Source organism: Canis lupus, chromosome 27, assembly GCF_003254725.2.
Source record: "Canis lupus dingo isolate Sandy chromosome 27, ASM325472v2, whole genome shotgun sequence".
In the NCBI taxonomy this organism is placed as follows: Eukaryota; Metazoa; Chordata; class Mammalia; order Carnivora; family Canidae; genus Canis; species Canis lupus.
The window spans coordinates 12,366,788-12,383,862 of record NC_064269.1 but is presented as its reverse complement, the minus strand read 5'-3'; the positions used below and the strand labels follow the sequence as shown (position 1 = coordinate 12,383,862).

Sequence of the window (17,075 nt, the reverse complement as noted above, 5' to 3'; positions counted from 1 at the left end):
CCCAGAAGCGGAAAGTCATCCTTCCCACAGATCTAGTAAAAATTTGCTCATTGGTGCAGCCTACAGGTAGGATAAGTCTGGTGAACTGCAAAAGGAGGCAATGACTCTGATCCAAGACTGACCCTCTCACAAATTTCATTCATTTGTGACACGGGACTAAAGACACTGTACTATCTGAAGTGGGTCCTGTTGCCTTACTCCTTGAGAGAGGTAGTGTATCTTTTCAGACAAGGCAGAAGAGGTGAATGAAGCTTACCTCTATGAATAGGTAAGCCCATTTCAATTTAAATCTCAACTGTCCCACTTAGCTAGCTATGTGACTTTGGTCAGATTATGTAGTATTCTGAATTCGAGTTTTTATGTGAAAAAAAGAACACATAGATATCATTGTTGTTTTTTTTTAGATTTTATTTATTTATTCATGAGAGACAGAGAGAGGCAGAGACACAGGCAGAGGGAGAAGCAGGCTCCATGCAGGGAGCCCAATGTGGGACTTGATCCCAGATCCTAGGATTACACCCTGAGCCAAAGGTAGATAGATGCTCAACCACTGAGCCACCCAGGCATCCCTAGATCTCATAAAATTTTGTGAGACTTACAGCACTGTTGATATAGTAGGTGCTTTGTAAATGTTACTTCCCTTTTAAAACTCGTAATGCAGACCCAGTGATCTTCATAATCATCTAAGTAACCATATCAGAAATTTTAGTGATGGAGGTCTTTCAAGAGTGTCTGGTTTAACATATTGCATCTCAATTTGGAGGAGAAAAAGGGATGAATTTATAGATTTTCTATGGATTATTTGAAAATGCATAGTCTCAGGCCTCATTCCAATTTGTTGGCCTTGGGAAATAGGGCCTGTGCATGTATGACTTGAAAACAAGCTTCATGAATAATTCAGATGCACACCCCTGGTTAAGTACCACTCTAGAGGCTGGCACAAGGACTATAAAGAGGAAGTGCTCAACAAACATCTACGGAACTCAGGCAGTCCATATCTTGGCCCAGTTCCTACCCCCCCCCCCCATAATGATAAAACTTCTTCTACTTCTTCTGCCTACCAATCCCTATGATATCAACTATTGTTTATCTGAGAGGAATCCAACCCTTCCCAAAGAAAGAGTGTTGTTTCAAAGTGTTCATCCAGCCATTGGCAGAAATGTAGGCAAAACAGTAATATAGTTGCTTGCTTTTAAAAATAGCTTCACAACTATAGAATTTAGATACTTCAGCAATACTGTATTGTACACTGTAATAATATCAGCTAATATTTGTTGAGCATCTACATGGAGCAAATTCCAGGTAAAGCACATGCTCTCAAAATCCCTCTGTGATAGGTACTGTGAATATTCCAATTTCTCAGTGAGGAAATGGGGGCTTATAAAGGATATGTAACTTGTTCAAGTTCATCAGAAAAAAATTTAGAGTGACATTCATAGACATGCCTAGGTGAGTTCAAAGTCAAAAAAGAACACAGGCGCTCGCTCACATTCTGATGATTGTGGTGTTCTGGGCTAGAATTTGTATATATTCACACGTTCTATGTTATTAGTTAAATCAATGTGATATTAACATATTGATTTGTAGTGCCAATGTTTCAGACACCCATATTAGGGCCATTTCCATGATAGAAAAATGTGGCAATGGAATGGGGTAGGTCTGAAGACACCAGGACCACAAGTGAGTTTCTAGAAGCCTGAAGGTGGCAAAAACTTCAGACCTTTAACAGTGTACTAGAATAGCTAGATAGCTTATTTGCTATCTACTTACCTGCCTTATTTATCCTTATATTTACTTGGTTATATATGCACATAAGTAAGCATGCAAGGAAAGGATAGATAATCTAGGCTCTAGAATATCCAAGAAAGAAGAGCCAGTTGCTACTCTCTATCATACCAGCTTGTGTTAATTCCCTGCATAACCCCTACCATTGCCTGGAGAGTTTATGTAATAATGATCTATTTATCTATTTACTGCTTTCTCTCACCAAAATTTTCTCCATGAGATCTGGGACTTTGTATATCTTGAATATCATTATAATGACTGAACAGGTGAGTAAAGTTCAAACATGAGGGAGAAATGATCATGTATCACAATACCAGATAGAAAAGTAGAGTCTGGAGACTGTTAGGGTATAAAAGAGAGAAATAGGGGTGCCTGGCTGGCTCAGTCAGTAGAGCATGTGACTCTTAGGGTTGTGAGTTCAAACCCCATGTTGAGTGTAAAGATTATTTAAAAATAAAACCTTTAAAAGAGAGAGAGAGAGAAATATACCAAAAGACATAAAAAGTGGTGTTAGAAGAATTGTGATCTCTGCACCTAGAGTAGGTGTATTATTTTCTCTTTTGCTTATATGTGTGTCTGTGTTGGAGAGAGACAGAGGGAGATAGAGGCAATAGGTTAGGGGCCAGGAAAGTGGGCTTACAAATGTATGTTTGTAGACAGAGAAAAGCAAGAACCCAACAGTCAGTTCCTGTTATACCATTATAAATTCTAAATACTCATGAGTGAATGAAGGATCAAGCTGAGTATAAACAGTAACCTAATGTAGGAGAGTGGTCTGGGAAGGGGGAAAGAAGAGATCAAGCAGTTCCGAATGATAGTACTTGGCCATTGGATGAAAGGGAAGAGCCAAGGCAGACTTGAGTACCTGGGGATAGCCCATTCTTTGATAGGGAGCACATGTACAACAGTCTTGGTGGAAGAGCATTATGACATACATTTTGGTAAGTTGCATTTAATGTGCTATGGCTAGGTCAAGTGTTAATGTAGTAGTCAATGAATAAGTAGGTCTGAAGCTCGGGAGAGAAATTAAATCTGGAGATTTAAATATGGGAGCCATCAGCAAGTTTCTACCTTCACCTTTCTTAAAATCTCCAAATTTACCTGTCTTGTGAGACTGTTGATGATTATTCCTTAGTATGGAGATATGACTGCCCTACTATCAATGCATATATTCCCTACTATAACAAATATTCAGAAGGAAAAATATTCTACAGTTATCGGAACATAGTCAGTGCAGCCATACCCCATCACCAGTGGAGTGGAGTAAGGTTATGAAATTGCTTAGATTTATTCAATCTATTTTATGCAGCCATGCTTGAGGACGCAACTTGGAACCTGGGAGTTAATTTTAGACTCCACTCCTGGTCCTCAGGGAAATTCTTAATGTCTCAGTGTGCTACAGGCATCACCAGAATGCCTTCTTCTAGCCATCTAGGAATTTGTCATAATGATGACTATCTCCGAGTGACAGGCAATAAAAAATACTGTTTAAACAGTGGATCCAGACTGCTTGGTTTAAGTCCTGGTTCCATAATTTACTACTCATGTAACCCATCTACAACCCATGTTAAGAGGAGATATTGATAGTACCTATCTCAGAGGGTTGATATGAAGACTCAATGAAATTAATAATATATGGTGCTAGAACAATGCCTGGTATAGAAAAAATACTAAATAAATGTTAGCTCTTATTTTCAAAAATATTTGGTAATTATTACCATGCCCTACTCAGTACCATTTAATAAATACCGGCTAAATGAAAGCATTTACAGAGCATTTTCTAGACTACTTTTGTAAAACTGAAAATGGTGATGGTAGTGTTGTAGGGAAACCCTAAAAACTGCCTATGATGTTGCTGAACAGTATGATATTACTAAAACATGATTCTTTGGCAAGTGTATGCCAATTGGCCTATAAAGGACCAAATCAAAAAAAGCTAGTATTATTCTGTGATAGATTAGTAGTCATTAAAATTGCTTAAAGAAATAATATGGGACTGCCTATTTCATACTTGTATGACTTTTGCCTCAGATGCTATCATTGGCTTCTTGTGCACTTATTTCCACATTATTTATACATTATCCATTAAAATAAATAAATAGAACATCAGGATTATGACTCTGAATAGATTACATTTACATGGAAAAGAAATGGGTATGTGTGTATCACATTTACAAAATAGGTACTTCTGTGCCAATTTCTTTTATACAAAGGGTGGGGAAACAAACAATCTTTGAGAAGTTGGTGAATGACCAACATAAGTGTACGTTAGCAAACGATGTGGATAGAATATGACTATAAAGTTTCAATAAAGTGAATTTCAAATCATGTAATAGTGATTTATTTTGACTGAAAAAAACTATAAAGAGATAACCTGGAAATCTAAAATAGCAATCATGGGCAGCCCCAGTGGCCCAGGAGTTTAGCGCCACCTTCAGCCTGGGGTGTGATCCTGGAGACTGGGGATCCAGTCCCAGCGTCAGGCTGCCTGCATGGAGCCTGCTTCTCCCTCTGCCTGTGTCTCTGCCTCTCTCTTTCTCTGTGTCTGTCATGAATAAATAAATAAAATCTTTTAAAAATAATAAAATAAAATAGCAATCATTAGGGGCACCTGGGCAGTTCATTTGGTAAAAGTATCTGCCTTCAGCTCAGGTCATGATCTGAGGGTCCTAGGATCGAACCCCACATTGGGCTTCCTGCTCAGCAGGGAGTCTGTTTCTGCCTCTTCCCCTCCTCCTGCTATTCTCTCTCTCTCTCATAAAAATCTTTTTAAAAGCTAAAATAGTATTCATTATTATCATTACCATGCCTACTTGTATGATTACTAGTAGCCAGTATATTATTGGGCACATACTGTGTGTCAGGTGTACTAGACACTTAGGATCATCACAACAACTGTATCCCTTACAATAATTGTTTGGTAGGTGCTATTATTATTATTATCTTAAAGATGAGAAACCAAGAAACAGGGAAGATAAAAATAATAATTTACCCAATATCACATAAAGAGAAATTAGGGGAATTCGGAACTTCCAGGGCAGACTGCCCCTAGAACCCATGCTGAACCAGCACACCAATTTGGACAAAATACTTCATAATTTATAAGTCCCTTTTCCTGGATTTTATTGCATTTCATTTTCACAATCAGCCTGCAAGGCGAGTATTATGTCAGAGTAAATAAGTTGCACAAAGCCATACAGATAATAGTGACAAATCTCAAATGGGAACCCTAGCCATCTTCCTTGTGATCCATACCTTTTCTTTCTGTTGGAATCTCATCTACTAACTTGACAATTCCTGGGAATTCATGTTCTGCAAGCCACAATTGCAGATACAAAATGAACGTGGTCAGCTAGTGAATACAACGTGAAAAGGATGCTGGGTTATACACTGATATGTTGAGTTATAACCAAGCAAATGGATGACACATGGACACTATCAGCAGGAGCATTTTTGTAAATTCATAAGAGTAGTTGATATTGTTACAGTGTTTTGAATAAACAAGGATGAAATCAAAGGGCAAGAGCTCTAGGTCTCCTGGCATTGGAAATTTCAGACCTAATGATTTCTTCTTTAATAAATAAAGGATAATGTCTAACATCCTCAGAGACATTGTGAAAATCCAAGGATATATAATTCCAGATGCCTGGCATTGCTATACCACCAGGCATATATGATCAGTGCCCAATAAATACTTGTGTATTCAAGAAATGAATGTATGATCCATGTGGAACAGAATAGAACTTTAAAGGTATATATAATATATATGTTTAAATACACAAATAATTGATTAAAAACGTGATTATACCGCATTTATTTGCATAGCTGCCACAGAAACTTTTATTCCATAAACTTTCAATTTGATATTTATAGAATTAAACCAAATTAAATATCTTATGCTTAATATTCTTCAGTCCTTTGATTTAATATTCTTGAAGCAGCCCTAATGGGAAAAAACATATTACCTAGCAATGAGGTATAGAAACACAAACATAAAATTATGTCACTTTGTCAGAATCAGGTCTGTTTTAACCTCCCAGCCACATTCATTCATTCAATATGCCTCTACTGAAGACATGAGAGATACCATGCTAGGAGTTTTAGTAAGTCGGAGGTCAATTGAACACTTCATCCCAGTTTGCCCAGAACTTATGTTACTACTGCCCTCAGATGTCTCATAGTCTAACTAGAAGGGTAAATCATGTATATAAAAATGATACAAAGTAGAAATGATGTGTATCTCAAGATGGGTATGGATAAAATCCACTGAGCATTCAGAAGTTCAGCAGTGAAGAGATCACTGCTTCAACTTCATGAGGCCAGGGAGGAGAAAACATTTAAATTGGACCACACAGTGTCAACCAATTGATTTGTGGAGTTTCTGAAGAATATGCAGCATGAGGTATAGTCTGTAGCAAAGGTAGGAAGATGGGGACCTGCACACAGCAGTTCAGCTTTGCTGGAGCTTGAAAATAGAAGTGTACACTCAAGTGACCAATTTGCCTGGACCGAGGAGTTCTGGGATATGGAATTTTGGGTGCTAAGACCCAAGACTTACAGAATGAGTTGGACATTCCTAGTATGCACTCTGATTGATTATCAAGACATATGAGTAAGCAAGGTATTTAGCTGTGGCCTATAAAAAGAAGTCAGTAATTTGATAAAATTTAATTTCAGTTATTTATCTAAGTCATAGTAAAGTGATTTTTTTTTGTAAAGTGATTTTTTAACCAGAAATAATCACTTCCCTTGTTTTAGACTGTCTTTTTAAAATCTCTCTCATTCTTATTCTCTCTCTCTCTCTCTCTCTCTCTTTCTCTCTCTCTCTCTCTGCCCATTACTTTGAAATACTACTCTCCATGTCCTCAGTCGTCAGGATCAGGTAAAGGCATATTGATGTGGCTCTAGCTTCCTCTGCAAGAGATTGCTCAACAACTTAGCCATTGAATTCAACCACAGAATTTGTCATTGGAGAACTGAGTTCAGACCTCTATACTCAGTTTGACCTGGGGTAAGTCACTGTCTCTCTGAGCCTCAGCTCTTCATCTTTGTGATTGCATATAAGATATTAAACCTTAGACAATGTTAGGCAGCTAAGTGTCTACTCGAAAGTTCCCAAGCATTCTCTAAAATCAGTGCAGGACCTTTATCACCCAAAACGATGTGCATACCTAAAAATATAGTTTAGTAATGCCATTTTTAAAATGTGATTAAAGCCTCCTTTAGTCTGCAGACTTCTTCTCTGTCATATCTCCTTTTCTCTCACCCTCACCAAAACTGGAATATGTATCTATGCTCACATCTGAATTTAGCTGATTGCATCTCCATCTATAGTTTAATATACTTCTGTTCTCTGCATTCCCTCTAATTTGCTCACCTTTGGAAACGCTCTTTCAAGAGTGGTGTCATTTTCTTTCCGTGTGTGTGTGTGTGTGTGTGTGTGTGTGTGTGATGTTAGCAGTGATTAATTCTCAGTACCTAGATTCATTAAGGATTTCTGGCATGGGCATGGTCTATCATTCTTTCTTCATTTATTTGCTGGAATAATTTTACAAAGAGAAACTCCTCATCTACTCTAGTTACTCAGTGTTACCATTTATATAAGAAAAGCAAGATAAATGCTGGATTCCTTCCTTTCAATTATGTCTGGTTTAGCCCTCTTACATGCCATTCTAGATCTTGATGAACAAATGTCTAATTTTGTATGCCATTGTACTTTGGGGAATAAGCTAACACAAATTAAAGGCAATAAAAATATATAGGTATATTTTGAAATACATACCCAACAAACGCTCCTGCACTTTGGTGAGTTTTTTTTTTTTTTTTTGCATGGATACTTAAAAAGGTAGTCATCTATTTTCTGCTTATTTTATTTCATTTTTTAGCATTTAATTAGTTAATTAATTTTTAGAGTAGGCTCCATGCCCAACACAGGCTTGAACCCACAACCCTGAGATCAAGACACAAAATAAGGAGTTGGGTGCTCCACCGAGTAAGCCACCCAGGCACCCCTCTACTTATTTTCAAACCATATTATCCCAAATTACTACCACCCAAATAATATCTAATCCATTTGTGTTTTTAAAAATATTTCAAACTAACTCATTTGCCCCTATCTACTTCAGACTTGATAGTTCAACACAAGATTTTGCAGTTTAGTTATTGGAAAACCTAAAGCCTCATATTCTAATGAAATTTAGAGAACTTTGGAATTAAGCATTCCCTTTTTCCAAACACCCTTCAATTCAATGGGATGCGCCTGTTAGTAGAAGAAGATGGAATCTTTCCAGAGTATATGGGCCATAGGCAGCATCTGATAAATGATTAGAGAATCTGCCCCTGCTTCCTGAAATAGAAACAAAAGAACAGGGGCACTAGTAATGAATAAAGCAAACAGCAAGAGAAATTGCTGAGTGAATAACTTCAATTTGAAATTGCTGACTTCACCGCAATGTGCATTCTTTACTTTCTGATGACTAAGAAAATATTTTTTAAGTTATAATTGTTTTCTTTTTATTTAAAAGCTGACTGCAAAATATTCTGAGAAGAAGCTCCAATAAGCAGCAATAGCTTTAATAATTAGGTTTCCTACTTAGCTTTCAAAACCTGTCTCATAAAGAAGTTTTGTAAGTAGAGGAAGCAAACATTTCCATTGATGGTTGAGTGAACCATCCTTGCCTTACTGCATTCTAATTCCTTTTCAAGTATGGAAATTAAACATCTAAAAATCATTAACTCTTTCACAGCTCAGCAATACAGAATCCTTCAAAGAAATAAGCAATACTCACTTTAAGGATGTGGACTCTAGCATAAGAACACTTCCGTAGAAGTGGTGCTAGAGACTCAGAGAGAAAACATTTAACATTTTTTAAAGCATCAGACATGTATATTTTACCACTGCACCTAAGGAAGATTGCTTCTGCTTATCACCACCATTGATTCCCATAAAGGTCCTTTCAGATATCTCCTTGAAAACATTCTTTCCGTAAAGGAATCAAAATAATTAATATTTACTACAAGTGGTTTCTAATTTGTAGGAAGTCCTGATGAACTTTGGCCACACAGAGTATTCCCAATTATAATGCCACATTCATGTAGGTCTCTCAGCTTGGCTTTCATCCAGGCTGTTAGGTGAAATTAAGCCCAGAAAATCGGATTATTACATCCCAAGGGAAACGACTGATAAGCAGCAGATGATTGCTCATCTCCTTGCTACTTGCTGGTGTTGAGGTGTTACTAGTTGCAAAGCCAATTTGTTAACAATTAGTACTCATTAGAATCATTTCCTGTTATCGATTCTAAACATTTGACAAAGCACTTTTAGGAAATTGGACCCCAAAAAGTAGCTATACGTAAGTGATGAGCAATTAAAAATCTTCAAGATCCAATGTAATTCCAAACCACAGTCATCAGTTTCCAAGTAATTATTTTTGCTTTGGAACCCACCTGCTATCCTGTCCAGTTTAAAGATGTGCTGGAACAAGGACATACTTCTTAATTAGCAGAGGTTGTGGTTAAGTCAGAATAGGAACAAAAGGAATTTTCTTTTATTATCTGCTTTAGCTGTTTGTAGTAAATCTGTAAAGGACAAAAATTGCCAGCTTGCAATACAATATATGTATTTCTGAGAGTGTGAAATTAAATGCATCACTTCTATTATCTAAACATCTAAGCTTAGTTTTTAAGTCTGTGTTCACCTTTGTACATTATGAACCCTAAATATAGAATCATAAATGGAGTCATTGTGCATTACATTAGAATTTAAATATTGCCAATGTCAGCTTTCTGAAATATTATATATGACTTTAATAAAATTAGCATAAATACTATATGCATTTGAAATTTTTCTCAGAAAAGGCATTGTATTTATCTGATTTTTAAATATAGAACTACATGCATTATAGTGCTGCGAATTCATATTCGATAGGTCTGCCCTTATTATCTAATTAAAATATTTATTATCTGTACAAGTGTTATCTCTTCACACTTGCTTTAATGTTCTTTATTTAGACCAAGAAAATATGTTAAATTTCCTCTCTGGGAGGTATTGGTCTTTGCACAGGAACTATTCGGGGTTTCTTTTATGGGCTCAGAATTAAAACTGCATGATAGCCCCCATCTTCTGTTCCTTGCCCACATCACTCCCCAAATTTTCCTTTGCTTCTGTGTTTATTTTGTAAATTTAAATAATTGCTCCTATTCATCTTCCCCTAGACTTAGCAATGCTGAAAATATTTCTTCTAATTGTTGTAAAACGTGGAGATGTGAACTAAGTATATTTCTGTTTCTAAATTTCTCATTCCCATATTAAAACCTTACATCAACAGAGAAATTAAGTGTATGTTCTTTTTTGAAATGCCCTATGCTCACCCCCTCTATCCTTCATAAACAGAGATGGTATTGACACAAGTGAATTTTGTTTAACCACACTACATTTGCTTCTTAATTAGTGAATATTCATCTGTCATCAGCAGCAGCTATGACACCCCTCCCTGCTAACATGTTCTGTCATAAATAATCAATGAGGCACTATTAATATTCATGAGCTGGAATCTGTGTAGTCATGTGCACTGATGCGGAGACAGGGGGAGTGTTGCCATGAACTGACTGGAAACTCTGTGTGTGTAGCGGTGAGTGCAAGATACTTAGGGGAAGCGAAGAAGAGCATGCTGCTACACACCACCCTGGCTTGTGCTTCCAGCTAACAGCGGTTTGTCTGTGTTTCTGGACTGAAGTGACTGATGAAAAACAGTAGTCAAGTCTGGAGGGTGATTCCCTTGCAGTTCACTTGCCTTTCAGTTCTGGGGAAATTAGAAGATTTGCTCTCTCTCTCTGCTGCTTAGAATGGGCTGCAATTTGTGCACTTTTCAGAAAAGAGAGGAACACTACAAACTGCTGTATGAAGTTTCCCAGGTGAGTGCAGGGTCTGATACCAGCAGCTAAACAGCCAGGCTTTGTGTTTGTCTGAAAGATGGTAAATGAATTGTGGCTGGCTTTATTTTTTTATTTTTTATTTTTTTTGCTTTCAGCAGATTTCAGCATTGAGGGCAGACTTGCTGGCTGGGGGCTTTTTTATTTGGGTTTGGGGTGGCAGTTTTCAGCTTCCTTGCCACTCCCCCTTCAGATGACTTCCTGTGGGATTCTTTTTAACATTTTTTTGTATCTACTGCCAAGATGTCAGTCAAGTAAAAGGAGTAACATTGTAATATTTTGAGACACCTCCTTCATCTTGGAATAGTGTTGACATTTGAAAATCAAATGTATCATTGCTACATTAATATTGGGCTTTAATAGGTCTGTGATCTCAGTTATTTTGAATAGACAGGAAAAGTTTCTTGCCAGATCTTGCCAGCCAGAGGAATTATTTGATTAATTGGGAATTTTTGCTTTGATTTAAGAGCAGGACTTGGTATATTTGTATTACATGAGAAAAAAATATATATATGTCTTGTCTTAAAAAGGGAGATAAAGGGATTTTCTTATCACCTGTTCTTAGATCCTTTCTCTCTCTCTATTTTTTTTTTTTGGCTTTTTGGTACTAGAAATTAATTTCAGGAGCTTATTACAGTATCTGTGTGGGTCTTAGGGAAAAGTGTGAAAATCCAGGTGTCCTTTAATGTAGATCTGTGGGCTTTTCAGAATAAAAATAAGAAAGACTGTATCCCTAGCCTTCATAGTTTTCACAGAATTCTATAGTTTTCACAGAATTCTATTAATTCACCCATTTTATTTAAGCAGGTTTCCCTGGGGTGTATGTTCAAGTCCAAATTTGTGGTGTGGCAAAATAAAGTTTATTCCTTCCTTTTTCCAGTTTGTCCCAGATGTGACACACTGCCACTTTTGTTTTGAGACAATATTGTTGATGAAAGACAATGTTTGGGATGTTGGTGGTCTGTGGGCACAGCAGTAGCCAAGTGCCCACTGCCTACTGGTTCCTTCAGATTTCCCCCTGACGTGATTCATTTCACAGTGGGCTAATTACAAAGTGGATTTGCTACACATGAAACAGCCTCCTCAGTTGCAATGTTAATGCACATTTTCATGGTAATGTGATCAGAGGCTCATTAGCCAGTTTCCAAAATGATCCTCTGCATTAATTAAATATAAAAATGACTCCTTTATCACCATAGAGAGGAAAAAGAAGATTAACATTGTTCATTACACTAGGGGCAATACCTTTTGCTTAATTTTTTTTTTTTTTTTGCTACAAACTTGCAAGGATAGGCTAAAATAATTTTCATTTCCTAAATAAGCTCTCATCCGCTTTGACTCATGAAAACAGTCTCTAGGTGGAACACTTTCCTTTAGTTTGGTTTGTTGGAGTTTGAGTTCTAGTGTTGATTTTCTTGAGTGGGGGGTAGAAGAGCAGAGGAGTGGATTAATCAATCTGTTTTTTTTTTTTCCTGTGAATGACTAAATTGATATAAAAGTATAATATGGAGGAAGTGGTAGGGGGCATCCTCCCTGATTATGCCTAGGTTAAGCTGTTTACATTCTGCTAAGAAATCAGGCAGGGTCGCTGCATCCAGGAAGGACTTCTGTATTTGTTAAGGAGCAAGAGTCTTTGTTGTGGATTTTTAAAATGCTTGTCTGTGAGTTTTGCCTTTAAGTGCTTCCTAAATCTTGAGAAAATAGATAAGCTGTACTCTTTATTGCCTCTACCTATACTTCTCCATACATTTATTTTATTTTCTCAACTCCTGAGTTGCAGTACTTACGATCTTTAATAAAGGAGGTGAAAAATGAAGTATTAGCTTCCATTTAACTGGCTTTTATTAGATAAGTTAAAACCCCAGCTTAAAGGTCTTGCCTGTGTTTTCCAGGGGGAGCCCTCCCACAGTTTGTCCCCAGCTTTGCGTTCTATTTTATTGAGTTAATGGAATAGATAAGATATCAAAGGAAACCAGTGATAGGCTCATATAATACACTGGAGCCCCGTGTGGTGCTGCAAACTAGTTTCTATTTTTATTTGGAGGAGAGGCAGCTCGGAGCACACATCAAAGTGAGCATGTTCTTAACCAGGTGTTCAGGAGGGCACATGGCTGCCCCCAAAAGAGGGGTTACTATTTACAAAAGTGACTTGGGATTGGAAGCCTGAGTATTTCTAGCTGGTATATTAAAACAAATTAGCTCACACACACACATTAACACCTGACTCTCCAAGTCATATTTATTTATAGACTTGTAATTCTCAGGTCACCTATCTTTTTGTTTCTTTTGTTCTTATTTCGCAAAGGCTAAGGCAAATTAAAGTTTGGCAGGGCATGTGAAAATTTAAGATTAGCAGTGCATCCCAAACACATGGCTACGAGCAGATTATGTGGTTCTCAGCAGTGGAATCATTATGAGATTGCACTTTTTCACATTTTCTTTCAATATTTAGTGACCTGATAATATGGGCCACATAGAATAGTTTCAGGTTTATAACTGTGGTAAACACAAGCAAATGTACTCACTGAGGAGTCTAGAGAAATGATCACAATGCTGTGCTTAGGTGTGAAATGAGGTCAAGTTTGTATTTTGTTGATATTTTTTGCTCCTAGAGGATCTAAGACTTTCAATTGGCAGAAGGGTGGGAATGTTGTTTCAAGAAAATTATTTTCGGCTGGATTGGGCCAATCAGACTCTAGTATGAACACAAATGGGAAGAATCTAGGGTTTGGGTAGATCCAGTCATCACACCACGGAGTTTTCATGCATCTATCAACTTTTATATGTGCTTGGGACATAATTGTTACCTGCAGTGATTTATTTTTTTCAAAATAGGTTATTTATTAACCTCTAAAGAATTAATAAAAAATGCCCTTCCATGGACATGAACCAAATTACCTGTTTCATATTAATCTGATTAAACAGCGCTCCTGGACCAAGAGAGCTTCAACCGCTTATCAGTCATTTCTGAGCTCATGATGGATTTATTTCTGCGTGAGATTGTAGGATAATACCTAAATCTATTGACTTCTTACCTTGATTTTTCATACATAAATCAAATGTAACTCTTTGATAATAGAAATTATCAGTGGGGTGTTAATTGGTGTTGAGTGACCCGTTCAAAACAGGGACAAATATTTAAAGTGCATATTGCTGTTTGCGCTGATTTTTATAAGATTCCATTAAGATCTTCTAATGTGGTATGCAAGATTCTCCTCGTACTCACTTGCCAAATTAGAGAAAGGAGATTGCCTTCGGTCTTGGCAAAACCACTGTAGAATAGTGCTAGCTATCCAGGCTGTGTCCTTCCACGTGGGTACTGTTGCATGATACCCAGTTGGCTTACTCATTGGCTCTTCAAAGGCCTCCCCACAGCCCACATCCATGAATTAACAACATGAACTGAAACACACCCTCCCCCCGCCCCCGGTGTGGAAAGTAACAATAATGACAACATTGACAAGTGGCTGATAGTGAGCATTTATGATATTCTCTGCACTCTGCTAAGCACTCTTGCCCTAAGCATTATCTTATTTCATCTTCACCAAAACAATCCAATAAGGACTTACAGGACCACTTCCCATAATTTTTGAATATGTTAAAGTCCCCTTAACCCTTCACTGAGTGTCCTAAATCTCACTCAGTCTCTCTTTTCTAGTTACTGCCCTGTATTCCTCAGAAATGTCTTTTGTCACATGCCATGTAAACACAACTCAGAAGGTCTTAACTTCTTTTCCCAAACATCATCCTTTCCCCACATACCATAGCACTAGTGGAGGTCTCACTGTCCTTGTGATCAATAAAACACAAAATCACTAAATTAAACTGGTTATTTCCGTCTCCTTTATCTACACAGTGACTTTCTGGTTATTTTACTTTTGCACATTCCCCAGCATCAAATCCAGCCTTCCCATAATCATAGTCCTTTCTATTGACTCTCCCTAATATCATGGTAAGAACTTTCCCACTTAGAATTTGTCAGTATGCTAGTCCACTCTCACTGCTATTGCTGGAATAATATCCCTAGAAAGTACCCAGTGGCTCCCAAAGTAGAACTTTTTATTCCAGTATATTCAAATACCCCTTGAGCCTACCCGAGGTTCCATTCCATCTTTCTCTCTACCTGGTCTTCCCATAATGCAATTTATAATACCCCCAGACCAGTCTTTTCGCTTTCTCTTTGAGTCATCTTTTCAGCTTGGATCCTTCTCAGTTCTTTTTCTTCAGTTTCTATGCCACTCCCCTTATAGCCACTATTTTCTTCCATCACTAGTTATACAAACTCTGCCCCTTTGGCTCAAATGTCTCTTCAGGCCAGGAGCTGTTTGCAATTAATTGATTTTTTTTGAATGTGTATCTTTCCACCTTAGAACTCTTATAACATTTTGCCTTTTCTTAGGGTTCCTTTCTTATGTTCATTCATCTAGTATTAAAACCAATTCCTTATGACTAGATTGTGAGTTCCTTGAAGGCAGGTCAGGTACTTGTCTGTCCTTTGACCTCCTTCTGCCAGCAGATGCTCACTGGGGTCAGCCACCATATTTTTCACCTCCACAGCCTCTTTAGAGTAAACTACCCCAATCATAGCTTCTGGTGAAGGACTATATCTAATTCAGCCTTCGTCTCCACCCCATGTCTAACAGCGAGTTAAACCCAGGCCAGTCACCTGGTGCATGAGGTTGAGGATTCCATTAGGTTGTTTCAGTCTCAGAAATTTATACTGGGAAACAAGCATCAGTAATGGGATTGGGCTGGAAGGATTGCAGAGAGAGGAGGCTGTAAGCAGGTTGTGGAGCTTGGGGTCTGTGAGGCTCAGATCTACAAGAGAATTAGACATGTGAGAAATAAAGCACATGGATCATGAGAGAGAGAAGAATAAAGAATAAATAGGTCCTCAGAATGGCTTCATTTTTCCAGTTCTAATACATTCCTTTAACAAATCCATGTTTTATTTATTTGAATGGGTGTCTATTCCATACAATCAGAAGAACAAATGAGGACACATCACAATAACATCTTGCTTTTGTCAGCCACCTAGCACGTGCCTGAAACTCTAGACACACAGTTCAGTTCAATAAACTTTCAGTAAGCTCTGATTGCCTGATATGTGCCAATCCTGATCTTTGTCATGGAATGCAGAGACAAATTGACACTCCTTGCTTTTGAGAAATGCACTCTCTGTAGCAGAGGAAAGACTCAAAAGTAGAGAATTTTCATGTGATGTGATAAGTGAAGTACTGAATCAACAGAGATGTTGCCAGACTGCTGTAGGAGGGCAGAGGTGCTTGACATGTTGGGCGCTTGAGAAGTTGGGGAAGAAAAGGAGAGGGAACCCAAAAGATGGAAGGGTAAAGAAGGTGGCAAACAGGTGATAGGGGTGAATGGACTTGGCGTAGAAGGATTACACTCTGTGTTACTAGAACCTTAAACAAGAGGCAGGCTCCAAGGATAAGACCAAAGCCCTAGAGAGTAGATTTTTTTTTAATTTTTTTAAATTTTTATTTATTTATGATAGTCACAGAGAGAGAGAGAGACAGAGGCAGAGACACAGGCAGGGGGAGAAGCAGGCTCCATGTACCGGGAGCCCGACGTGGGATTCGATCCCGGGTCTCCAGGATCGCGCCCTGGGCCAAAGGCAGGCGCCAAACCGCTGCGCCACCCAGAGATCCCGAGAGTAGATTTTCTATTTGTTTTTGTTGTTAAAGGAGAGATCATTCCAATAATAGGTAATCATGTGGATTTGGTCGTGGTGTGTTGTCTGGGGGCAGTTGAACTTGAGTTGAGAATGGTGCTTTACAGCAAGACTATAAAGGAGACCAATGTGAAGGCTGTTGCAGATGTGAGTTAGTGATAGAAAGAATGTAAAAGGGAGGAAAAAATTGAGACCGTGAGGAGGGAAATTTCAGTAACTTTCTGGCTTGTGAGACTGGGTAGGTATAGCAAAATTTACCTAGAGAAGACAAAAGAGAAGAGAGTCCTGGGAAAGGGAGAGAAGAGGAGACTGTTGTGTTCCTTTACCGGATATCTGTGCAATGTCTGGCATACAGCAAATGTGCAAAACAAAAACTTGGCACATACATGTGTGTTGCATGAGATGACTCAGAAGGATGTAAAAAGTCAAGAGCAAAACTAAAAAGTGAGGAATGTTGTGAGCCAAGGACACAATATTGAGAAACAGGAAAGGGAGAAGGAAAGGAGAAAAAGTGAAATTGTTGTAGAGCGAGAAGAGGACTGAGCAGAAAGTTGTGGGAGAAGCCAAGAGGAGAGAGTTCTAGAAGGGAGCAGGCCCTGTGGCCAAACACATGAGAGTGCATGCGAACTGCTGCCTCTTGGGATTTGAAAACCCGTCATGTGCTACC

At 38.1% G+C, this 17,075-nt stretch overlaps 1 protein-coding gene across 2 annotated transcripts in view; it reads left to right on the top strand.

The window, feature by feature from the left end:
* The window catches only part of PDZRN4 (PDZ domain containing ring finger 4), a 355,118-nt gene that overhangs the window by 210,149 nt on the left and 127,894 nt on the right, over positions 1–17,075 (top strand). The window contains exon 1 of one of the 2 annotated variants that reach the window (XM_049102643.1): positions 10,430–10,698. The exons of the other annotated variant lie outside the window; for it this stretch is intronic. Within the exon in view, the coding sequence (XP_048958600.1) occupies positions 10,630–10,698 (69 nt within the window). The 5' untranslated portion in view covers positions 10,430–10,629. Of the gene's footprint in view, positions 1–10,429; positions 10,699–17,075 lie in introns of those variants that run through there. 2 annotated transcript variants of the gene reach the window in all.